Here is a 26,746-nt window from a genome sequence, read left to right on the forward strand (position 1 = left end):
TATACTTTGATTCCTCTTGGCTCATCCTGGGCAGCTGCATTTGTACAAAGAGGTGGTTCTCCACTCTTCTGTAGAACACATCTCCCTGGGGGTGCAGGTGCAGAGGCCGTTTTGTTCTGAGCACTCCTGCCATCAGATCAATCTGCCTTCATTAAAAGATAACCAAATCAAACAAAGCCTCTGGCCTTTCACTTGAAAGACTGCAGCAAACCACACCAGGGTCGCACCAGTCTGCAACGTAGACTGACTTTTCCAGTAACAGTCTTACAGTAAGTTAAAAAGGAAGATTTTTTTTTTTGGTTGGTTTCAATGCACACAGGTTACAAGACCTATGGAGAAGTGTTCTGTGGAGTTTGTTTTGTTCTATTTCTTTAAAATGTTGAATTACTCTCTCATGTGCTAATATTTGTATGGCTTCTGATGCACTGTTTGCTTGGTGTTTTGCTCACTGATCAGAATAAAGAGTGTTTTTGTATGTGCAGCACAGTGAAGGAATGAAGCAAGTAATTGTTCTGTAGGGCTTCATGTTTTTTCTAAGCCAGCATTGTTGGTGCAAGAAGCCAGGAACTCTTAAGGAAAAAGATGTAATATCTGTTCTCTTCTTGGTCCACTGGCAAGACTGCTACTTCCTCTGTCTTACCATATTTTTTATTTGATTATACTTAAATCTCTCTGAAAGACTTGTTCACTGACGGGCTTTCCATGTAAAAAGTGCTGCAAGTTCTCACTGCACAGCAGTGTGAAGACTTACTGTCTTTCCTTGCTAGGGGAGGAGGTAATGTTTTGATTTGATGCAATTCCCTTTTTTTCAGCAAAGTATACAAATCAAAATAGCACATGTGGCTAAAAACCTAAGCGAGAAAAGAATTGCACAATTAATTTCAAACTTTTTGAAATTAAGTATTTCAGGGTATTGTTTTGAAATAAATGCTTTGGGTTTTAAACTTCATATTTGGGTTTGGGTTTTATTTGGGGTTTTTTTTGAGGTAAACCCAATTTATAATGCTCTACTGTAACAGCCTGTCAAATTTAGTGTTGATTCAACCTCATGATAATGTTTACATTTTACAATTAATACATATTTTTCTGGAAGATGTTTGGGTGCTTTTTTTAGTTTGCCAAGTATTATTACTTCCTAAAGACTGCCTATAACCTTCTGTCTCAGCAAATAAAGTTTGATTGACCACTGGAGTGAGAAACAGGCTAGATGTTCTGTTTCTACTGCTGGTGGAAAATTCAGAGTAGCTTTGAATAGTGATAGTTTGCAGTTTCAACAAGCCAATCAAAACTTTGACAAGGGAGAATTCGCTGCAGTAAAATGCTTATGCAAAGGGGATTTATAGGCATGTGAAAATGAATTGGTTACAGGCTAATAGATGGAGTTGCTTAGTCTTAAGGTCTTGTTTGTTGTTTTACATACTGTATAGGAATAACTCACGTTATTGTATTTCTAGAAAATACTTTTGAGAATACTTCTAAGCAATGAAGAACAGTAGCAGATCTTTATTAGTCACATTCGAAATAATTTATAAGCAGCTTCTGAAACAGAAATAATGCACAGCTGTGGTTAGTACTCCTGATAAATAAGTGGCCATAAAACCCATTGTGACTTCTGGTCCTTAAAGTATTGACTGAATTACTGCTGTATCTATCATGCATGATTGCCCCTTTCTAGGTGCCCTGCTTAGCACCTTTGTATTTTGAAGCAGATTCACAGACTCTACATATTAGAAGAGACATCTCTGTAAGAACTCTGGCATAACTAAGTGGTAGTTTCTTGAGCTTTTGTTCCTCGTCTCTGTGATGTAGATGGACACCTTCATCATGGGCGTGACTGTACCAATGCACCTGGTCCTGCTGAGCCTGGTGATTGGGACCAGCCAGGGGTGCTACTGTGAGCATTACCCATGGGGGTCGTGGTCTGCCTGCTCACAGACTTGCAATTTCGGCACACAGACCAGGCACAGGTAGGACCAAGCCATCTCATTACTTCTGTGTTTCTTTTCTGTGAAAGTAACACTTCTGGAGAGGGGGGCATGTGTCCAAAGCTCCACCTTCCGTAATATATTGAGAAAAATTATCATGCTCAAGTGTTCATCAGATAAATAGATCATCTTTTAAGTACAAGACTTTAAAATTACAAAATTTTGTATATACAACATATATATTGTATATACAATACCATAGCCCTCTGTGAGGCAGGGAGGGAAGGGGAGGGTTGGAATTAAATGATCTTTAAGATACCTTCCAACTCAGACCATTCTAGTCCTATGATCCAGTGCCGCCAAACAAACCAATGTCTGCTGATAGATGTAGTGAGGAGGACAGCCAGGTCCTACAGTGTCCTTGCTGGCAGCATGCACTGAGCATTCAGCCTCTGTGGACACACGCAGCTGGTGTTCAGTGTCCCACCCTGGGAGCCCTGCACTGGGCACAATGCTGTGGGAGGGGGGAGCTCCAAATTTCCTCCCTGCACCATTAGTTTTATGGCAGCAGTTGAACTCAAATAAAGATTCAGCAGCATCAAATTTGATGCAGCTCTGTGGTATAATCTAAACTTGTGAGAAATCCCCTCTTTTCTTCCTGACTCGGCCTGTAACTATCCTCTGGGACATCTGAAGTGACATGAATCAAAAAGAATTGCTCTTTAAACTTAAGGCATATTTGGATTTTTCTTGTAATCAGCGTTCTGCTATTTTGTATTATCTCTCAGGGTTTCTTAGTTGGGTTCAAATCATTTTGTCAGGCTTCACCCACAGGTAGAGAACACCTACGATCTGTCTATTCTTTCCTAGCATAATTTTTTACATTTTTTCAGGCAAATAAGAATGGATGAATATTATAGCCAAAACTTCTGTGATCAGCTGTGCACAAAGCAAGAATCTCGAGCATGTAACCAGCAAACATGTCCTATCAACTGTCAGCTTGGAGACTTTGGCCCTTGGTCAGAATGTGACCCATGTGTTAAAAAACAAGTAGGTAGAAAATATATTATATGGGTTAAATGCAAGAAATTATGCTAAAGAGATCTCCTTGTTTCAACTTTACGGCAATTGATCTGGAAAATGACAGTTTAAGTTAACAAGGGAAATTGGTTATGAATTATACAGTAGGAGCTGGAGAGAACAAGTTAAAATAAGCAAACCAGAAAGGGATGATTTAGTAGAGTAAATCAATTTATGACATTGCTTGTGATGTTTATGATAAACTTGCTTCAAAGTTTCCACTGCCATAATTAAAGGTGAGTTTTTCACATAAAGAATAAACTAAACTGTAAAATGTACATGTCTGCTTAAGCAGGAGAAAGTCACAGAATCTTAGCTTATCCATAGCATTCTGTATGTTCTAAAGACAAGAAAAATAGGATCAAATAATCTCTTGAAAAGAGTCAACAAATCCTAAGTGCCAGTGGCTAGAAATTCTCAGGCTGTGTCTTGCACTGATAGGATCAGTTTGACATTGCTGTTAAGAAGTACAGAGCACCATTCCCTGAACCTTCACAGAATGCACAAAAAAAACCCTGACAGGTAGATGTGCTACTATCTGTGGGAAAAACCCCAGGATGGTGTTTCTTCCTCCTGGGCTTTTCTTTGTTGACAATGGTAGACTTAGAGGTGAGACAGCAGAGAGGGAAGAAATGAAAAGTCAGATTCAAGTGAATTTGACCTAAATAAACCAAGCCCTGAAAAATATAAGGTAGTAGAGGATAGAGGGGAGTGGACTGCTGATTGCTTGGGGTAGTTGTATGGCTGGTGGGTCTGAGCTTTGACACTGACCATGAGAGCAGCTCTGAGGTTCTGTGCAGACACAGCCTACATCCCTCTGTGTGTACCCCTTGGCTTCAGAAATTCATGCTTGAAAAACAGTCCTGAAAAACCTGTCAGACATCATAAGTATAGCTTTACGTTTACGTATAACTTTCTGATGCCCAAACAGGATGAGAAAGACATGAAAAAGCTGTTCTAGATGTGGAAGTGAACCAGGCTGTGGGGTTGCAACTATGGACAGTGTGAGAGCAGAGCAAGGAGAATCAGTGAGAGACTGGGAGGCAGAAACTTCAAGAGCTGAAAGGGAGTGTTCCTCTCGACTGATTTCAATACCTTCTTATATGTCTGAGTTTCTTACCTTACATCCATATATAAAATTGTTCATTTTTACTAATTTTAAATATTGATTTAACATATATGCTTCTTCAAGCAAAAAGGTACTTTTGTGGACTGTGGTCCATTTTCCCCTCCAAACTATAAAGATCATTGCCTGTGACCTTTATAAATAAGAACAACCTACAGAATGGAGGACCTGACTCACAATGTAAGAGTGAAGATCAGTGTAAGCAAGTTCACTGAGGGGGAGGGATAAACAAGTGGAAGCTCTCACAAATAATACAGCGAGTTTTAAGGAACTGAAATAGAGTGTAAAGAATGGTTCTCATTAGCTTGAAAACTTTCTGGTGTTGCTCTTTGCACTCTCCCTTCAGAGTCACTTGGTTACTGATTTTTACTAGAATCTTCCTGCATTATTTGTCTCCAGGGTCTGTCTACAGGGAGGGAAGTCTGCAGGCAACCATACTTTTCCAGTGGGAAAAATTCTTAGAGGAGAAACTGTTCAGTCACATGTGGACAGGTCTCACCAGAAGTCCTGTGGAGTGGAAAACATATCTGAAGTGCTTTATCTACAACCCTTCAACTTTACTGTTCTGTGTGGAGGGCACTGTCTTGGGGAAGAAAAACTCAATGAGCTCCCAGAAACTTTCAGGAAAAGCATTTTTGTCCCCTCAAGTCATCCAGTTCTCCTCAGACAAGAGGTCCCACATGTGGGAGGCAAGCTGGATGGGTTGTCACTGTCAGGGTATTTCTATTTCAATAGAGATGGCAAAGAATGGGAAAAATCTCTGTAAGCCTGGTGTCACACCATTTCCTACTGTACATTTAAAACTGGAGATAAAGGGACTGAATTTCTGATTCCTTCAGTGATGTAGACCAGGTTGTCTCAGTTTAATCATGCATGCTCCATCAGGACTAATGAAACTCTTGGATATCAGTTCCCTGCCTGCCTCACCTGGGATGATGGCATGGTAGAATGCAAGGACAAGAATGACTGATTATTTCCTTCAGGACTCTGGTTTCAATAAAGCTTCAGCAGCACTGAGGTGTGTGGCTCTGCCTGGGGTGGCACTTAACTACAAACACAGCTCACAAAAACAACCCAGGGTTTATTTCTTCTGCCTTTCAGTTCCGTACCCGGACACTCCTGCGACCATCCCAGTTTGGGGGTCAGGCCTGCACCGAGCCGCTGGTGGAGTCCCGTCCATGTTTCCCAGCTAAGCTCTGCAACATAGTGGAAGTTGACTGCAAGAATAAATTTCGGTGTGAGAGTGGTAATGATGATCCTCATTGCGTTACAACAGTATTACCAGTTAGTTAAAAGATTAGATACTGAGACAAAAGAGATCCATACATTCCATGCATAAATTCCAGGGGAAAGGGACCAGGGAGAAAAGTCTATGTGAGGATTTTATGTATATTACTAGCAGCTTATGTCTCCAGTTTCTTCTATAAGTAATTAAAATACAGTCTCTAGCCTGGGATGTCACTATGATAATGGTAGCTGGATGGTAGCGCTGTTCCAATAGCATTTCTTTGCACAAATTTTTAATTTACAAACATATCCATACAGCTTGTCTGAACATAAATTCTCACTGTTTTTATTAGGCTTGGGCCTATTTCTTGTTTGCTTCAATTTAAATATACCTGATTAGACTACATAATTTTATCCACATATCCTTTTGCCAAACTAAAATTAAGCCTTTGCAACTTTGAAATGAGGCAAAACTCGCAGAATTGAAACAGTCATTTCTTAATTGGGATAATCCCGGTTTTACACTAACTCAGCCTCAACATCTATGGCAACCTTTGCAAGTGAAAAAGACAAGACTGCCCTTTTCTGCATTCAGACATGATGAACCTTTGCGGCTGCTGTTTCTCTGGTGCAGGTCGCTGTATTTCAAAAACATTGGAATGTAATGGAGAAAATGACTGTGGGGACAACTCTGATGAAAGAAACTGTGGAAGGAAAAAGACTGTGTGTAATCGAAAGTATGAGAGCATCCCAGGTGTGCAATTAATAGGCAGTGGGTAAGCCAACTTTGCTAATTTTTTTCCTAAGCTTCAGTTGTTACCTCACTAGTTTACATAAACAAAATAATTCTCAGTTAGCATGTGAGAGCATTCATTAAAACATATAATCTCTCAAAACTGGTGAGAAATTATAAAAATACAATAAACCTATCAGGCTAGAACTTGCCTACTGCATCTTCCAGTCTTGCTCTGCACTGCTGGTAGACCAGATGTGTCAAGGAACACTGTCCCTGAGTGATTTTTCCTGTCTCACAGCAACCAGAGCGTCAGGTACGGGCAACTTCCAGCTCATGGAATTACTTGCCTGTACATTGTGCCAAGTGCTTCAGAAATTTTGAGGATGTTCCTCTACAGATGTCATTTGTCTGTGTGACACTTCACAGGGTACCAACTACTTCCAGGCTATTAATTAAAGCAATATAAAGCCTAAACATGGGATGCCTGTCCCAAGCAGGCTTGTATTTTTAAATTGAATTTTGATCTCAGTGTTGTCCAGTAACATCACTTATGGTAGAAATGGACAACCACTAGCTCATTTTCCTAGAACAATTTTTAGGTTCTCTGCTTAAGACTGCCTTATGCTGACATTGGGGTTATCAGTAAGATTAGGCACTGCTGGAAAGTAGGAAACTGGATTGATGCTACTGCATTTTTCAGGTGAATTCAGTGTGAATGAGAAGTAGTTGTAGAGTAATTTCTTTCAAAGTAGTAACATCACCCAGATGCTCATGCTCTCAGTCAAATCTACAATACCTCAGTGCAGCCATATATCATTACATGTTTCAAGTCCATATATCTTTCTGGAGTTGTTTAATCCCTGGAAATAATTTTTTTGTTAGATTTCACATTCTGGCAGGAGAGAGCCGAGGGGAAGTTCTTGGCAACTCATTCAATGGAGGACAATGTACAACAGTGAAGCACAACGAGACAAGGAAATTGTATCGTGTCCCTGCGAATCTGGAGGCTGTCAGCTTTCAGGTACTCTCAAGCAGCAGCTCCCAGCTGTAAAACCCTTGCTAAAATTACAATCCAAGTTAAGCACTCAAGTGTTAGGCAGTACCATATTTTTTAGAACAAGATTTGTCAACCTGGTGAGGCTTGAACATGCTTCAGTTGATGTGTGGAAAGCGGATAAGTTTTCTGGCTCCACTCATGCCTTTAAGATCTGTGTTAACTGAATGCATCATATATCAAAGTCAATATGATTGCTTTGAATTTCTCCTGCTTCCTTGTGGCTGTGGCCTTATGTTGTTCTGACTTTGTACCAAGGGCGTTCTCCTAGGCAGACATCACCTAGGCAGAGGCTTGTTCAACTCCAAATCTTATTCCAGCATCACTTCTGTATACTTGAAGTACCAATGGCTGCAGCTACTGACTCCAGCTCCCTTCCTGTCACCTGCAGCCTCGGAACACAGTTCCTCCCTGAGCCATTTCAACCCCTCAGTCCTGCCTGTTTCCTGTCCAGCCCCTCCACAGTGCAGCAAGGAAAGGAGGCAGGCACTGAGCCTGGGAAGCAGGAGGAAAAAAAATACAAAGACTGGAGAGGAGGCTTACAGGACAGGCCAAGGAATGGCCAAAATGAACAGGGAGTATATCTTATAGAAAATCTAGGAACCACTAATACCTTTTTGTATGACACTAGCATTTAGAAAATGCTTTGAATACTGTGGCTGGGGGACAACATCTGGTGGTGTACATATGCGCCAGTAGATGTTTGGTGTTTGAAGCCAGTAGATGCTGCATTGGGAAGGAAAGAATGCAGGATGTGAAGAAAGCTCAATTAATGGATGAAAACTGAACTGTTGATTTTTGCCACACATGTTGTGAGGTTTTAGAATTACTTTAACAGAAGCAACTGAAAAAAGGACACCCTGCTACATTCCACAGAGACTGAAATTGAATTGGCCATGACATGTAGGATTTGTCAACAACAGTGAAAAATTACTGTGTGCAGAAATATTCAGAGGGGAAAACCAACACTTGGTTTGCCCAGGTCTCTTTATAGCCTATAAGGTTCATTTAATTACTGATGTCTATTTGCAGAACTGTTAAGGGTTTGTGAAACTCATCTTTAGGAGTGCGTCTTATCTTTTAACATTTAGAGTAGCTTCTCATATAGAAGGGTCACTGGATCAGGCCTTCTTGGAACTCCAGTGTATTTTCCCACAAAGCCATATGACTTGTAAAATGGAAGTGGAGTGGGGGAATGGACCACCTCATCTCCCAAAATCCTTAGCAGCCCTATTAAACAGACAAGTCTAGAGGAGGGGAAAAAAAAATCTCAGTTTTCAAAAACCCACAGGGATTTTTCCAATTTTTGGGAAATAAGTAATTTCTGACCTGATGCTGAGGTTGTCTTGGTGCTTTGCTCAACACCACCACTGAGGTTTAGCAACTTGATCAGCAGGTTTGCTCACAATTCCTCTTCATCTGCCTTTAATCCATCATGTAGTGTAGGTGCTAACTGTCCAAGTATACTCTAAGACCCTCCTCTGGAAACCTGTTCATTCTTCCAGCTGGGAATTAAGAAAAAAGTTCTGGAAACATCAAACTCTGTCTTGTACAATACAGAAGCCATGGGGTTGGGAATTAGTCATAATGTGGACAGAACATACATGTCTGGAATTCTCTTAAAAGTATGTTGAAACTTGTTGAAAATTATTCCTGAGCTTTAGGGCACAGGGGTGCGAAGCTTTAGAAGAAAGTGTTACATGCTTTTTTGTCATTTTTGTATAAATGACTATTAGTAAGTCTGCTTCTTACCTTGTATTCATCTTGCCTATTAGCCTTTCTCAGTCTCATCTTTTGTGTTAAGAACAGTTTTGTAGCTTATTTTACCATCTGAAATAACCAGGCATATTTTTTCCATTAAAAAAATCAAGAAATCAAGGATTTTTTGCTTAATAGTTTTCTGTTTCAGATTATTATTTGTACAAATACATTTTGCTTTACTGAATTGCCAGGTAACAGATGAAGAGGATGATGTAACATCAGATTTCTACAAAGATTTAACTCCCCTGAGTGATAGTGCTTCTGACAGTAGATCATCCACTCATAGTAGTCGAGGTTCTTCTGGTATCCCATTTTTATTCTCAAAAAAGAAAAGGGTCCGAGTTACATCGTCTTCCTCCTTCAAGAAAGCTATTAAAGCCTCATATGAAAAGGTAATTGAATGTTGCCTTCAGTTTCTTTCTTTCGATTGATTTCTGTCTGCTCATTTTGGAACTGGGCTACCAAAGGCTACTTTCCTTATCAAGACATTGGACCACTAGAATTAGGGATTAAAAAAATCCTCTTCTGATACTACAAGATATTCCTGGTTGTAAAATACTTTTTGTAATGCAACATGATTTTCTGGGTTTAGTACAGAAACCATAGGCTTATTCCACTTTTTATTAAAAAGTGTAGATTTGACATTATCATACTGGCTAAGCCACTCCTTCCCCTATCCTATATATAGATTAAGAGGGCGTAATACCTAACAGTAGCAGACAACTCTAAAATAAAGGAAGTGCACTCAGGAATGTCATACATATGCATTTACTGGGTATTAATCTGCATTATTTTTTTATCTGGTAACTAACTTACATACTGCAGTCTCACGTCTGCCAAGGTGCACTTGGTTGTAAAGATATCTCAGGAATAACACATCCATAGAAAATTTTCTCAGAACTGAAAACATTTTTCCCATAAGATTCTGCATCTGTAATGCAAATGAATATTATAGGGTATAAAATACGTGTCTTTAAAGCTTAACGGCAGTAAATGACAGGCTATTGTTTGCACTTCTGCATGGGAAAGGCCACAGGACTGAATGAAGCTAAGGCCTGTTGAAACCCAAGAGTTCTAATGCGATTAGAGTGAAACTTCTGCGAAAATATTAGTCTTAAGATTTCCTGTGATGGAAGTTTGCTGCAGGCCTTGCTCACTTGTCCAAATGGTTAAGCAACTTGATTGCTTAAAGAGTCTATTGCTTCTAGTTTGAATGTAACTATCCTGAAGTTCCAACAGCTAGAAACCAGTTCACTTTCATGGCCACATAGATACCTGTACACAGATCAAGCTGCTCTCTTGTACAATTGGCAAGTTTTTTTTCTGGAACAGTGGCTTCTTATTGGTTTAAACCCAGACCAGTGATAATTATGGAAATGTTAGTTTAAATTAAACGTCCACCAGAAAGGTTCTTTTGCATACATTGGTTTTCAGCCTTGTTGTCATGGAAGTTGGTGATGTACAGGCACAGGTTGCCCCGACAAGCTGTGGATGCCCCATCCCTGGCAGTGTTCAAGGCCAGGTTGGATGGGGCTCTGAGCAACCTGGTCCAGTGGAAGTTGTTTCTGTCCACAGTACTGGGGTTGACACTAGACATCTTTAAGGTCCCTTCCAACCCAAACCATTCCGTGATTCTGTGAAATCCCCGAAACACGCCAATAACTTAGTCTGGTGTTGGCTAAAGATGATAGTTTAAAATCCTTTGTTAATGAATCCGCAGTAAGAGTTTTACCTTGGGTCTTCTTCGTGTTCTCTACTGTACCATACAGGAAGTCTCTATTTTTATCTCTATCTCTATAAATTGTATTAGTGGGTGTTTGTAGATAGATGTGTACTTGTGTATGTTTGAGAGACCTACAAGTAAATTTGCAACATTTCCTTAAACAGTGAAAAAAGAAGTTTATATTGATCACTTAAAAGGAGGGAGGAATTTTCCTGGGCTTTGGGAGGTCACATTCAGATCTATATGTTAAAATATGTATATCTATCTATCTATCTATCTATATCGATACACATTTATATGCACATATATATTTTTATATATCACATGCATATATTTTGCATATATGCATATAAATAAGCACATAAGGTATTAAGACTTCCCTTTTCTTATTTCTAGAATTCCAACTTTATCAGAGTCCATAAAGTAATTTCTGTTGCAAACTTCACAATGAAAGAGTCAGATCTGCAGCTTTCAGATGCCTTTCTAAAAGCACTTAACCACCTGCCCCTGGAGTACAACTATGCTTTATACAGCAGAATATTTGATGACTTTGGCACTCATTACTACACCTCTGGGAAGATGGGTGGTTCCTATGATATTCTTTACCAGTACAGCTCTGAGGAACTGCAGAACTCAGGTATGTAAAGAAAATATCATTATTTGTTTAACAGCTTTTCTTGTCCCCGTTTTAAGGTCTTACACCACATCGTAAGTTCTCCAACAGCAAAAAAACTTTTGACATTCACATACTCGGTAATTACTCACATTGCTTGCATATAGAGCAAGAAGAAATTTTTGCTTTACACTGTCTTTGAAAAGTTCAGGAGACTCCTTATTTGGTAAATGTCACTGTGTTCAGGGAAACCACTTAAGACCTTCAGACCAAGACCAGGTGCCACCAGGAAAAGGTGTTTGAGCATCCTACAGCATGGGACTGAGGTCTGAGAGGTATAAGTGGTACTTTTTGGGATACAGTCAGTAAAACTGATGGTTTGCATTAGAAATTACTTTAAAATTTTCCCATGACTACTAGACTGCCAAAATAAAAAGACAATAGCACAAAAATGGAAATCTAAAGTTAAAAGCTGTGATCTTTAATGTGGCTGCTGTAACTTGCATGGGAATGGGAGGGTAACTAAAGCATGACTCAGCTCTTTGTACCTGGGGAAGCAGGTGCCTGCTGTAGTGAAGTCTCCAGAGGTGGGTGAGGAGCAGGGGAACCTGCTGGCTCACCTCAGTGTGGGAGCCTGGGGCATGGTGCCTGCCATGTGTCATGGTTATGGTGATGAAGATGCTGCTCTCTGGTATTTCTAGGCCTGTCAGTTGATGAATCAACAGAGTGTGTCCGAACAGAAACAACCAAGCGTGTGTTCTTCAGGAAGAAAAAGAAAGTCAGTACCAGATGCACCACAAACAGGATGACTGTGACACATGAAGGTGACCATGATGAGAATAGGGCTCATGTCCTGTTACTTACCCTGAGAGTTATCATTTGCCTCAGCTGCCCCAGGTGACCTCTCAGCTTTGTTGAACTACAGATGCGCTTCCACCACTGTCAGAGGAGCTGGTGTTTCACTGTCTGCCTGTGACACAAGCACTGGGGTCATTCTCATTTGCAAAAGAAATTATTATGTAGGGGTGCTATTCTTCTGCTCTGGAGCACCATCATTGGGGATCTAGTGGCACTGGCTCTCCAGTTGGTCACAGATCTGTCAAAAATTACCCCTGTCCCTGGGTCCAGGGCCAAGCATGCTGAACTGGAAAATGAGCACAGCTAGAAATTTGTGTCCATGACTGAGTCCCGGGTCTTCTTTAAGAGTTGCTCAGAGCTCACTGAGAGAGCAATAACACACTCCCTGACTTTCCCTTCCCACCTTCCTCATGCCAAGCAGACATTTAGGTACCAGGATGCCAGAAATATATCTCAGACACTGCAGAAAGCTGGCACATTTTCCATGAGAATGGCAGGAGTCAGGCATCACTAAGAATAGGGATTTCATCACCTCTGCCATGTTTTTGTCCCCAATAGTTGATTAATTTCTGTTACTTGGGTGTTTACAGCCAGAACTAAAGATTCTCCTGCCGTGTTGTGTGTTCTAGAGGAGGCTGCTGCATCCTCTGCATTTTCCACAACTGTCTTACACTCTGAATGTCCCATGGCTCATGTCTCAAACACTTTCATTTGGAATATTATCACAGGCCGCTGTCATAGCAGGGATTGTTCTTCTGAGCTTTGACTTCATTTTTCCGAGGATAGTTTCAAAAAATTAATCTTAGTATATTCTTTAATATCCTCTTATACTTTTTCTTATAGTTCTGTTGGTATATCAACTGTCTTTGGAGGCCTTTGTCTGAAAATACTGTGATGAAATCATCTTTCAGGTTCCATTTTGGAGTCAGCTGAACGATCAGTCTCCCTGGTAAAAGGTGGCAGGTCAGAGTACGCAGCAGCTCTGGCCTGGGAGAAAAAGGGGGCTTTTCCAGGACACAGAGTCTTCACAGACTGGCTGGAATCAACAAAGGACAATCCTGTGGTGATTGACTTTGAGGTAAGAGAAGAACAAGAAAAACACTGAGACAGCAAAGGCTAACTGGTTAGCAGCTCTTCATAGATCTGTGCAGATACTTTTTCTTGTAAACAAGGATGATGCTGGGTGTGATATGAATGTACATAACTATGGGCATAACATAAACGTACAGAACTTTTATTAGGACAACTTCTTGTGCATTTTGGTTTATAAGGCACAGTGGTTTTGCATTGTCCATGGACAGTGGGAGTAAGAGCGAGGAATGTGAATGAATTGCTCCAGCACCAACAGGAGCTCAGGGGTAGCTGAGGGGTAGTTACCATACAGGAAAACAGTGCATGGTGCTGGGAACACTTTCTTCCCCTGGGATCATTCCCTTGTCAGGCCTGTGCTGCAAAGTATGTCACATAGCTAAACTGAAACAAAACAGTAACTCCCCCCATCTCCATCCTGCTCCTTTAATGCAGAGTGCTGGTGCTGCTGTGAGTGCACCGATCTGTCTCCCTCCCCAGCTGGTACAGCAGCTGCTCAGCAGCACTTGAGGCAAATAGCAAAACCTGCCTGAATGCAGCATCCACTGAGGTCTCTCCTGCTGCAGCTGCTGAACTCCTGAAGGCAGCATAGGGATGTCTGACATGGCAGGGACTGGATATAAGCAAACCCTACATCACATAGTGATGTGATGTGTAACAGAGAGTGTCCCGAATTTCAGGACATAGTATCCCACTTCGTTGATTTTCCCCTGGCTCATAGAGTCCTATACTGGGGAAATAAAAGCAGCATGAACAGGATAATATAGGTGTATAGCACTGCCATGCACCTTTAAAGCATCCATAATTCCTGTGTGACACAGCTTCATAGGTAGGCTGTAGCACCTTAAAAATCCTCCGGCTCCCCTGTGAGGGCCCTGCTGTGTTTCGGTTCCTGCTGACTGTCAGCTCTCTGCCAGGTGTCGCCCATCGTGGACCTGGTGAAGAATGTGCCATGCGCTGTGACCAAGCGCCGTCACCTGAGGAGAGCGCTGAGGGACCACGTGGGCAGGTTTGACCCATGCCAGTGTGCCCCCTGCCCCAACAACGGCAGGCCTGTGCTATCCGGGACAGAGTGCCTCTGCCTGTGCCAGGCCGGCACCTATGGCACCAACTGCGAGACGCGGGCTCCGGGTTTCACAGCAGGTATTTGGGGTGATGGCCTAGTCGTGCAAATATGGTCCTTCTGGTATCTCTTTGTCAGGGGTTAATCTGCCACAACCTCCCCTTACTAAATCCACAGCACGTCTAACCACATGGTGATGTCCAAAAAGCATAAGAATAAATGTAGGGATTAAAAACAAAAAAATCAAACTGAATAGCCATGATTCAAAAGAAAGTGTAAGATATGGTAAAATATTCCTTAGCTACATAATTAAGATCATATAACATGAGCTATTCAGCAATAAGGAGGAAATTCAGATCAAAGATAATTGATGCAAAAAATTAAGAAAGCCATTGCTTAGTTTCCCCTATAGGCTATTATGCTTAAGACTAAATGGCTAATGAAGATAAAAATTGTTGATTACAGTTTAGAAGGAAAACTCAGTTGTCATAAGGAGAGAGAACATAATCATCATTCTGGAGAACTTAAAAGAGCAATTTAATGCAAAACATTTTTGAATTAAATTGGCACTAGTGCCATACTGAAGGGAAACAAAAGAGATGTTACACATGTCTATATTCCACGACCAAAAGGGAACGTAAGGTAAAGTCACTTAGGCAGATACAGGTCTCATTATCTGACCCTGAGAGAGGAATATTTTGAAAGAAATAAACAACTGAGGACAAAGATGGATACAGAAAGTCCATAGCATGCACAAAAGAAAGGGTGTGTAATAAAAAAATTTTATGCATGTTTCATGGTGGTACAGATAAAACATGCCAGGGGTTAAGAGAAGGCAGTAGTAGTAATGTTTTAATTTAACTAGCATGGGATGTAGATTTGGGGTTTAGACATGGTGTTAGATTTATTTAAAAACTCATTAAATAATGACCTATCTAAGAAACTTGTCAGTACCATGAAAACTCACACATCTGTGTGTGCAATAAAAGTATAAAATATGCTGCTCCGGGTTTTAATGTTACTTACAATCAAAACTGGAAAGGTAAATGTATTTTAGGGTTTTATGAAGCAGCTGGAATTTGGCTGGCCACCTTTTGGAAAACTTAATATTCTAGATGCAATCTACTCCCTTAACAGTAACAATTTTAAATCTTCTTAAAATGGCTATTTTGAATTTACCATTGTCCCTGTCATATGTGTCCTTAAAATAAATACTGTGTATGGTACTTGTCTGCCAAAAGACGGTGTTTCTTTTACTCCTTGCAGTTGCTGTCGATGGCCGATGGGGTTGCTGGTCTGAATGGAGTCCATGCGATGCTTCCTTCAAAACCAGAAGGACGCGGGAATGCAATAACCCCTCCCCAATGAACGGCGGGAAGCCGTGTGAAGGGCAGAGGGAAGAAGAGGAGGACTGCTATGTCTCTGTGTTCACAGACAGGTAAGAAGACCAAAAGATCTCCATAGTCACGGGATAGTTAAGGAGCCCTCCATAGTGGCTCTGTAACTATCAAGGAGAAGTAGCACACAGCTTTCCCCTCAGAATTAATTCAGTGGAGCAGAGAGAAGGAAAAGTCTCAAAATCTCTTAAATTTGCTTCACATTTGGATTTATTAATTGTTTATTCCTAGAAAATTGCTGATGAATTGCACACTAAAGTATGCCTGTAGATCTTCTATGCTGCTTTGCACGGCTTCTTTTCCAAAGACATGGAGAAATCTTTTGCTTCTCTTTGTTGGAGTTCACAGTTTCTGGTTTTTTTTGGTATCACATCCTCTTTTCTTAGAGGTTTAGATCTGAAAGTCTCACAGAGAGTTCAGATGAAGTTACCAAGTTTCTCATATTCCCACTTTACGTATGCCTGATGTACCATTTTAGCATGGTTTCAACTTCAAATCCTAACTCCAAACTGACTCAGTTTTTTTCATCTTCAAGCCCAAGTCTTCATTTTTTTCCTCTGGGACCAGGAGCTGAAACAGGATTTTCACTATGCCTGCTATAGTGACTGCACAGGGGATTCCAGAGTGAATAGGAGAGGATTACAAGCAGTGGTTCCACAGTTCTTTGTTACTCAGGTAGACACCATGGGCTGTACAGTTCCGTACTCACAGAGACCAGCCACCTATAACTACTGCCTGGTTGCAGCAGAATTACATGGATTATTTAGAGACTTCCTGCTATGTTGCTTTTTCTGCCTCTTTTTCTTGCTGTATAAAGATATTTAATTAATTATGTTGCTAGATGCATTTAGCACTTTTTACTGCTCTCACGTTCTCCCCCCTGTCAACCTGATGCTTTGTCCACCATCTTTTATTTAACAGAATGAAATTATGGAGGGAGGATGACAGGACACACTTGCAGCTCTCCTGACATTCTGCCATTGTTATTTGGTGACATGAATGCTTAAGATACATCCTTACAGCAAATTTTTGCTTTTCAGAGGTGCTCCTTGTATAAATGATGATGAAGCCAGGAGAGAAGAGAATGTCTTGATTGGTGAACCTGAGTCTGGATGTTCTAAGCCAGACCCACCAGAATATGGCTTTATCAGGGTGAGCATGAAAAATGATACAGAAGCAAAGTATAGCAGTTGCAGAGACTGGAAATTTTACAGCTTCTCTGCTGTATGTGTCTGATACTCAATCTAGCTACTGTGCTAGTGAGAGTGGTGCTGTCTTCAAGGAATGCTGTGGGACTCTAGCCCACCACACTACACCAGCAACTGAAGAAAAGTCAAGGTAAAATTCATTTTCAAGTGGTCCTTGAATCCTTGTTTTGTAGCCATGACATCAGTTACTGCTACTGGACAAACTTATTATATCGGTGAGTGGATGACTCATATTTCAGAGCAGGAAAAGCATGCATTTATTACATCTTATCAGGATTTTGCTATTGTTTCCTTTGACAATGCCCAATCTTGTTACCATAGATTCTTGCAGAGGATTTTGGTTTGGGTTTTTTAATTTTTTGTTTCGTTTTGTTTTGTTGTTGTTTTTTTTTTAAAGAACGAAAAGAACCAGTATGCTGTGGGGGAGGAAGTTGAAATTGCCTGTGTGAGTGGTCATAGCCTCATTGGCTATCAATACCTTCGGTGTCTGCCAGATCAAGTCTGGACACAGCAACATGTTGAGTGCCAACGTAAGCAAGAGGAAACAAACAAATTGCACAGCAACAAAATAGAAATGGAGGAAAAAGACACAAAAAAGATTTTAATACAGGTTTTTTAAAAAAGAATCTGTAAGATATCTGAAAAGATAACATTTTAAGAAGGTAGTTAAGGTAGACATGGCAAAAACATCATGAGTCACTACATCACTCCTCTTTTAATTCAGAAGCATTGCTATTATGTGCTTTATAAGGATATTGTAATATCCAGTGCATAAGAAAATCCTCAGATGGATGCTGTGAGATCCTTCTCTTTTATAGTTTTAAATACCTTTAACAAAAGGACTCACCTTTTGTTTTCAGACTTACAGAGATATCTTTAAGTTGATACAGTTATGAAGAAGAAATCATTCTTACAGAAATTTGTCTACTATCCTTTATATTAAATGGATGATGTGTTTCTAACCACAAGCTCTCAGGCTGCCTTGAAAATCTCTACCATAAATCAATGCTTTGAAGGAATTATAGGTCAGTTAAGAATTAAGAATCAGAATTGGTCTGTTTGCTAACAAGAGAGATTTCAGTAATTTTCTAAAACTTGGTGTGATTTAATTACTTAGTCTTCATTTTAACAAAAAAACCCCATGCCTGAATATACTTGTGGGCTTTCTATTGCCATTGACTTTGTTTAATTTACAAAAGAAAAATTAAAATATGCTGTTAAATGCTATTCTTACTATTTTTAAACAGCAAAATTAAATTACTTATATTGGTATACATTAGAAACATATTGTCATTATTTAGTTATTACTTGAAAAATATTTTAAAGACTATGACAATGTACAGAAAATTTCTAGACTTAATTGTGTTAAATTTTTATTGGTTTTGAATGTCAGACAAATGTTCAGTGTCATTGAGTGTCTTTATATGGTTCTTCAGATAAAGCATTATGACTTTCTGTAAATATCCACACAGCATTAAACCAACAAGAATTATACTTTTTTTTATTGTTTGTTACAGCCTCAGTATGCCTCAGGCCACCAATATCTGACAGTGTCACAATTTCCCCATTTAAGCAACAGTACAACATTGGTGAAACAATGAAGCTGAGCTGCCAAGCTGGATTTATAGTCACTGGTCACACAAAATATACCTGTGGGAAAGACCTGTCCTGGATACCTCCTATTCGGAGGTCTATTACATGTGAAAAAGGTTAGTATGCCTGCAGATACTTTACTGTTTCCACATGGCTGGTATTAACAGTACTGTTTATTTCAGCTAGCTAGAACTAGGAGGCTGATGACTGGGTTTAAGACATATAGCAGCTGTTAATTAATTTTGGTTTTACTTTGTGCTTCCCATGGTGACAGAATTTCAGCTCTAAACTTCTGCATTAAGTTCAGAATTTTTGGATGCAGTGTACTGTAAACTTTAATAATGAAGTTGAGACACTGCAACTGTTTGCTTAAAACCAAAACCAAACAAAACAAAACCCCAGCTGTATTAACAAGGCTTTATGAAAGCAAAGTAGGAAAATTCATTTTATTGAAACTTCAGCTTCTCTTGTTAAACAGGATTTTCCAGTGATTTTTGCAAAGACTGATGAAAATACTTGTTGCATGCCAACCAGTGAGCTTTTGAAGAGAGAAACTTAGGACAAATAGAAATAAAAACATTTTAGCTTTTATGGTAGGAGAGTAAGATATTTCTGTTCACTCTTTAATAGTTACAGTAGTTTTCACTCCGTTGTTTCAGATGTGCAAACTAAAATTAGAGGTATTTGCAATCCAGGACAAAAGCAAGTTGGATCTCAGTGTGTTTGTATGTCTCCAGAAGAAGATTGTGGGTAAGTACTGTAATTAGAAGTCAAAGTTTCTCTAATGATAGACCAAGAGGCCGTTGTGATACCAAACAGGAAGAGCAGGAAGACGACTGCAAATCAAGACTACTCTCTGTTCAGATATTAACTAGCTATTCCTCTGTATCCAAATGACATCTCTGTTTATAGCCTATGAAATAAATGAACAGTCATAGGATTACAGAATGAGTCAGGGTGGAATGGTCCCCAGTGGTCACCTGGTCCACCCTCCCTGCTCAAGCAGGGCCTCCCCAGAGCACATGGCGCAGGATTGTGTTCAGATGATGCTTGGATATCTTCAGTGAGAGAGACTCCACAGCCTCTCTGAGCAACCTATTCCCCTCACAGTAATCCAGTTCTTCCTCATATTCATATTTCCTGCGCATCACTTATTGGCCACTGCCTCTTTTTCTATTGCTCAGCACCACTGAGCAGAGCCTGGTCCCTCCTCTCACCCCTCCCTGCAGATACTGACAGACATTGATGATGTCCCCTCTCAGTCACCTCTTCCTGAGACTGAACAGGCCCAGCTCCCACAGCCTTTTCTCATAATAGAGATACTCCGGTCCCTTGATCATCTTTGTTACCCTCCACTGGACCTGCTCCAGGAGTTCCACGTCTCTGTTGTGCTGAGGAGTCCAGCACTGGACTCAGCTCTCCATGTGTGCCTGACATGGAGATACGCAAGGTCACCTCCTGTAACCTGCCAACATTTACATTACCCAATTACATTAATGTAATGAGACACCACAGCACATCTTTCTAATCTACACTGCTCTCTGCTACTGGAGCCCGCAACTCTTCCTTTTTTTCTCATCATTTCTCCAACGTCACTACCATGCACAAGGAGCATGCAAGGTTGGAACTATGATCTCTAAAGTTTCTTGCAATCCAAACCATTCCTTCCAATTCCAACCATTCTATGATTTTATGGTCCTCTTTTTGGGAAATGACTAAGCTCCACAAAATAATGCTGCTTGGAAATGCATGCACCTTCTAGGAATGAATTCACTCAGTAACCAGAGCAATACAGAAAAAAGGAAACTGCAAGCAGCATGACTGTTTTCGCCTGCCTTTGGTCCCATGATAACTGTGCGTCAGAGACAGACTTGCACACACAGCTGCAGGGATGCATTAACTCAAAAAAGCCACCCCAGGGGCTGTGGAAATTTCACATCCTCATGGAGATAACAGCATCTCCTTTTTCCTGTACAGGCACATGTCCTTTACCTCCCAGCTGTTGGACAGGACCAAAGCTTCCCCAGCTCATAGTGCTTGTTTAATCAGGTCCAGGTCCTGCTGGGGCAGCCTTAGGTCCTTAGATCCAGCCTGTCCATAGCTTTGCTGTGTTTCATGTGATGCTGATGGACTGTTTAAAAGCATGGACTTGTTCCACAGCCTGCTAAAATAATTTTTCTTTTCTTCCTTTGGGCAGCCACAACTCAGAAGACATCTGCGTGCTACATGCTGTTTCTGAACAGAATGTGACCAAGCCCAGCTGTCAGTACTCAGCTGAAATGTGCCTTGGAGTAAAGTCATTTCATTTCTTGCATGCTGGCCCTTGCCATGGTAATTCCAACCTAGACTGGGCTATTGAGAGGGCAAAACTCTCTGCGAATAGCTTGAAGAAAGTGCCCTGTGGCTATGACACCTGCTATGACTGGGAGGATTGTCAAGGTATGACTTCTGAATGGTGAGATTTAGCCATTCCTTTGGATCTAAAAGTAAAATCTGCTGACTCTTTCACTGCTACAAGAACAGGATTTACAGGCATTGTGGTTCCTCTGGGCACGAGGAGTGTGAAAGTGTGGTCAGTCCTGTGTCCCTGCTACCTAGTGTTACACTTAGATAAATGCCTTTTCCCTTTACTCACAACCTGTGTAGTGTTGTTACTTCCAATTACAAAGGCACAAGAGGAACTTGGAGATAAAGGGAACTTTTCCAGGAGAATTAACATTTGAATCTTTAATCACAAAAATGTAGTTGGTAATATTTTCACCCATTCCTTGTGAGGCTACTAGCCCCTAATTTGTACTTCAGGATTTAATTTGGGCCACACCCTCTATGGCATATAATTAAATTGTGAAATTAAATCATGATACTACTTCAAAAGCAAGACTGGGGCCATCAGGCTTAATGGGATTTTAATGGTAAAATTTGCAAATACTCGTATGTGAAAACTGTGTTTATTAAGAGTTTTAATGAACTAGCTAAGCTGGTAAAATCCCTAAGAGGATTATTCTCTAAACACTCTCGTGCAACTTGGCTATTTACCGTGTAACCAGGTGATAAGAGCAGCAGGTTTTCCTGTAAATGTCTGCAGTGCTGACTGGCTCCAGGCACATCAAGTGCTTGCCAGGTAAAGGCTGAGTGACAGACACACTCACTCCATCCCTTGCTGCCAGAGACAAATCTGATTCTTATCGCACCTGGTCTACTTAACAATAAATAAAGCAACAGCAGCAATCCTAAGCCCCTGTTTTGAAGATGCAAGATTTCTGCAGCATAGAATTTGAAGTAGGTGGCTGTAAAATTACTGCATGAGATGTTGTTCCTTGTGGGCTCAAGCAGAAGGCATGACCAGGTGTGTCCATCAATGGACATGCTCTGGTGGAACCTCTAGGCACCTTGTGCTCCTGGGAAAAAGGTGACAGTTTTCCAAAAATTACTTATTCCAGAGCCTCTAAGAAGCCTAGCTCTGCTTCCCCCATGCAAGTGTCTTCAAGCTGTGCCAGCACTTCAGTGTTTTTTCTCTCAAAAGCCTACAGGGGCTGTTCAGAAAAAAAAAGAGAGAGGGGAGAAAAATACATTAAATAAGATTAGTTGTCAGTGTGGTGTTCAAGAGATTAGAACTGGACTCTTCACCATCTCCAGAGAAGCCCACTTTTCATGAGTGTGCGCAAACATTTAGGAAATGAAAGTTCTGTTTTTCCTGAGAGTGAGTAGTTGGTATCAATTCAGGGACAGAAGATACTGCAGAGAAGATACTGCAGTACCATGAAAGAAGCTAAATGGAGGAAAGCACACATTTTTCATGTTTTAGGAAACTGAAGGCAGAAACTCTGCCTAGGGAGTTTCTGGGAAAGAATATAAAGAGTCAGAACCTGATTAGATCAGAAATAGGTAATGAAATAACCAGCAGGACTGAGCTTTACCACAGGCCAGCAGTAGGTAGCTTAGCATTCATAAAGAAAGCTTTAATGAAATAGGAGCTGACACAATATGGACCTTAAGACTCCATTTCATAGCAAGATTGTGTTCAAGGATAATTGGGAATAGAAAGTCAACTTAATATATCTTTGTTTAGAAGAAAAGTCAGGGAAAGCCAGTGGATAAAAATAGTTAGATCAATTGTGCTTTTGTATGGGCCACTGCTGCAAAAACTGTTATTTAAAGCTGATTATGTCTCTATTCCTAATATCCAGCCATCTAGTGTATGCACTACAGGCTTTTTGTAACTAATATATTGCAAACGTCCAAGAGTGTTTTTCCCTGTTGGACTTTGAAATGTCATCAAAGTATAAAATTTGGTTTTAGTCATCACATTTGCTGCTAAATTTCCACACATTCATTCCCAGAGACACAGACCCAGTGCTCCTGCCTGATGCCTTACCAGTGCCCCAAAGAAGAGATCCGCCCTCACTGCATCCAAATGGAGACAACAGGGAGGAGGAAGATAGTCAGTCATTGCATGCTGGCAGCCATGAAGTGTGCTGGCATCAAACTGAAGGTGCTGGAGCAGGGGAGCTGCCTGCCATAACCCATTACCTCTCTGCAGACACCATGATCATCGCATCGAACGCAGACTGAGCCACCCACAGAAAAACTTGGTTTATAATGAAAGGATAAATGGATCAAAACAAAAGGATGAGAAAAAAAATACAGCTTGTTTAACAGCTTTCTGGGAGAAGGGTGGCAGTGGCTTTTTCTGTCTGAAAATGACCTGGGTTTGGGGGGTATACAGATGGGTTGTCTTGCTGGCAGCTCTGGAGATGTGCACAGGAAGGGAGGGGAACAATGGGAAGGGAGAAAAAGAAGCACTGCCTTTGGTGTCTCCTAAAGCTGGATGAGACTTTTCCTTTCCTCAGCCATTTGTTGCTTTGTCCTTGTGCTTGTGACTGCTCTGCACTCTTGTCTCACTGGCTGAGTTCACCTGCTGCATCATGCAGGCAGAGCAGGCACTTCAGCACCACTTCTGACATCAAACGGGAAACGGGTAGCAAGAGGCTACCTGCACTCATGGTACAAATGGAAGGAGCAATATAAAACACTGAAAACCACAATTATGCAATGATCGAACAAAGTCTTCAAAACGATGTGATTTTTAATTGGAGTGGCTGAACAGAGGAGGTGTTTGCTTTCTGTGTTTGTTTGCTGGGGTTGATCTTTAGGCACTGTCAGGGACTTTTATGATATCCCTCAAGGTGAATTAAGTAAGAAATTACATTTGTACGTAAATATAAAAGAAATGTTTAATGAACAATGCACTGGGCAGAGTCCTACTGCAATATGTGTCTCTTCTTGGAGGGGTTCGACTTGGAGTCTCCAGAAATACATCACAATCAGATTCCTTGTATACACCTCCACCAGCATCAAACCTGAGAGCAATTGCATGGGGCACCTCAGCTTAGCCATGGGTCCATGCCCCCAGCATTTCTTGGTCACAAATCATCATTTCTGAGCAGTTGCAACTAGAATTTTCCCTTCAGCACTCAGAATTTTACAAATCTGAGGAGTATAAACCTGCCTTTTAAGAAGGGGAAAACTGAAAGTACTTTTTTTTTTTTTACCAACAGACATCAGAACAATGACAATCAGGAAAAAACCCCCATAGAATCATTGAAAAGAATCGTTGAATTTGCTGAGTTGGAAAGGACCCACACAAATCATCAAAGTCTAGCTCCTGGCCCTGAACAGGACACCCCAAGAATCACACCATGTTCCTGAGAGCATTGTCCAAATGCTTCTTGGACTCTGTCAGGCTGGAGCTGTGACCACTTCCTTCAGGAGCCTGTTCCAGTGCCCAACCACCCTCTGGGTGAAAAACCTTCTTCTAATATCCAACCTAAACCTCCCCTGACTCAGCTTCAGGCCATTCCCTTGGGTCCTGTCACTGGTCACCACAGAGCAGAGATCAGTGCCTGCCCCTCTACTTTCTCCTCACAAGGAAGTTGTAACTGCAATGAGCTCTCTCCTCAGTCTCCTCCAGGCTGAACAGACCAAGTGACCTCAGACCTTGCACTGCTTCCCCTCCAGACCCTTCACCATCCTTGTGACCCTACTTTGGACACTCTCTAATAGCTTAATATCTTTTTTCCCTTTGGCACCCAAAGCTGCCCCAGCACTGGAGGTGAGGCCGCCCCAGAGCAGAGCAGAGGGGACAATCCCCTCCCTTGCCTGGCTGGCGATGCTGTGCCTGATGCCCCCCAGGACAGGGTTGGCCCTCCTGGCTGCCAGGGCACTGCTGCCTCATGTTCAACTTGCCATCAACCACGACCCACAAGTCCCTTTCCATGGCACTGCTTTCCAGCATCTCATTTCTCAGTCTGTCCAGACATCCAGGATTGGCCTGTTCCAGGTGCAAAGTCCAGCATTTTTCCTCGTTGAACTTCATAATGTTGATGATTGCCCAGCCCTCTCATCAAGTGTCTCTCTGCAGGTTCTCTCTGCCTTGGAGGGAGATAACAGCTCCTCCCAAATCAGTATTGTCTGCAGACGTAGTATGCTTTCCAGTCCTGCATCCAAAGTTATTTATGAAGATGCACAGGGCCCATAATGGAGCCCTGCAGAACTCCACACATGATGAGTTGCCAGTCTGATGTCACCCCATTCACTGCAACCCTTTATGTCTGAAACATCAGGCAGTTGCTCACCCATTGCATGATGCATGAGGAACGTCCATTACTGAACAACCTGCCCTATGTATAAGTGTCACACCTTGCCGGAGGCTGGGCAAAGTCATCTGGGAGCTGGGAGTGGGCTGGATGTGAAATGGCCATCTTTCCCTACAAAGAAACATATTTGGGATGTTGTCAAGCTCCCTAGAACAGCAGCTAGTCTCAACTTGATGGAGATCAAGAAAAAGAAGAAATTAATCCTGCTGCTAAATACAATAAATGGATGCTTTCTTGCTTAAAATGTATAGTAAAATTTATTATAAAAGCCTGAGATAGGCTTTCTTTTGTAATTCTATATCTCTTTCCTCCAACTGAAGATCTACAGTAATATGCTAGTGGTGATCTAGGAGTGAATTGCAGATTCGATTGGTTTTAGATTTGTTTTTAGTGTTGTTTCTTCTTTCTGGTTGCATTCTGTGGGGGAAGGATGGTTGTGTATGCTTTCTGCACTGTCAACAAACAATGAAGATTTCTTGATCCTGATCCTCTAACCTTAATACTAGCTTTTCATTACAGGCCTCTGATTCCAGTGTAACTGTCTAGCAAAGCTTCCGATAAAGGGAATTTTTTATCCCTGACACTTTTCACCATGATAAATTGCGAGAAGAAGTTATTTCCTGGTAAACAGAAGGCAGCCAAGTGCTCCCTGACTGCCCCCATTTCTCCAGCATCTCTGGTCTCAGAGTGGCTGTGCAAGTGCTCGCAGTAAGACTTGTTTCATTCTCTCTTGCTGATGGGGATCATTTCTGTAGTTTCTGTTTTGCAGTTGAATATTACAGCACAGAATGGAGACATCATCTGCCACTCATTAATAAGGTGGTGATTCTGCCATAAACTGAATCCAGTGGAAATCTTCAGCATGCCGAAATCAGTGGGATTTTTACTGTTGCTTCAGTAGGGTCTGGATTGCTCTTTGCAAGGACTTTTGGTTTGCTCCTGTGCTCTGTCACAGGGGTCCCCAACTCTTAGATCAAGGACTGAAGTTCTTTAATATTTCCTGCAACATCTGTCTTTTTCTTAGAAGTGATGACTTATATTAGGTAACGATAGTTTTCCTGTTCACTGTGGGCAGGAAATGCCATCCCTCCTTTGCCATTGTAAGCTCCGAGTAACATACCTGGCTTGATGGACCATTGCCTTGGGCCATAACTTATAATTGGAGAAGATACAGGAAACATTAAGTGAATCTGTCAGGGTAACCTAGGTCACCTAGTTCTCAAAGAACAGCCTTCTCGGTAATGCACCTTTTCTACTGCACAGAAAAAAACCCCATCTATTTGGTCTTAACATCAGAGAGGAAGCATCATCCAAAATAAGTATACCAAGCCTTTCCACACAAATTTCCATACAAATTCCAACATATCTAACTTTTCACTAGCACAGGAGTATGTGTAATGTATATACTGTACACTTACCAGAGACAGAGACAGCTGGGGCATGATTCAATGGCTGGATAACTAGCACCTGCTGATGTGGGCTTCTCACCATGGCTTCTGTATAAATACTTATTGTAATGTAGAATGTAAAATTTGAGAAATATAGAAGAGAACTGAATAGTGTCTGTTACAATGTTTATCCTTATGCAACCTCAGAAAGGGGTAATCCAGAGTTTTCTTCAGGGGTTTGAAGGTAAA

At 41.2% G+C, this 26,746-nt stretch overlaps 1 protein-coding gene across 1 annotated transcript; it reads left to right on the forward strand.

The window, feature by feature from the left end:
• C6 (complement C6) lies at positions 1-23,723 on the forward strand. The gene is made up of 18 exons (XM_010395205.4): positions 1-269; positions 1,810-1,967; positions 2,819-2,975; positions 5,233-5,377; positions 5,993-6,134; positions 6,977-7,115; positions 9,101-9,301; positions 11,029-11,269; positions 11,947-12,069; positions 13,015-13,181; positions 14,110-14,335; positions 15,522-15,693; positions 16,693-16,804; positions 17,258-17,390; positions 18,378-18,569; positions 19,113-19,203; positions 20,651-20,892; positions 22,794-23,723. Exons 2-18 carry the CDS (start codon positions 1,810-1,812, stop codon positions 22,973-22,975), a joined length of 2,823 nt encoding a protein of 940 aa, XP_010393507.2. The 5' UTR covers positions 1-269; the 3' UTR covers positions 22,976-23,723.
• Positions 23,724-26,746: the final 3,023 nt, after the last annotated feature.

Source organism: Corvus cornix, chromosome Z (genome assembly GCF_000738735.6).
Source record: "Corvus cornix cornix isolate S_Up_H32 chromosome Z, ASM73873v5, whole genome shotgun sequence".
Lineage (NCBI taxonomy): Eukaryota > Metazoa > Chordata > Aves > Passeriformes > Corvidae > Corvus > Corvus cornix.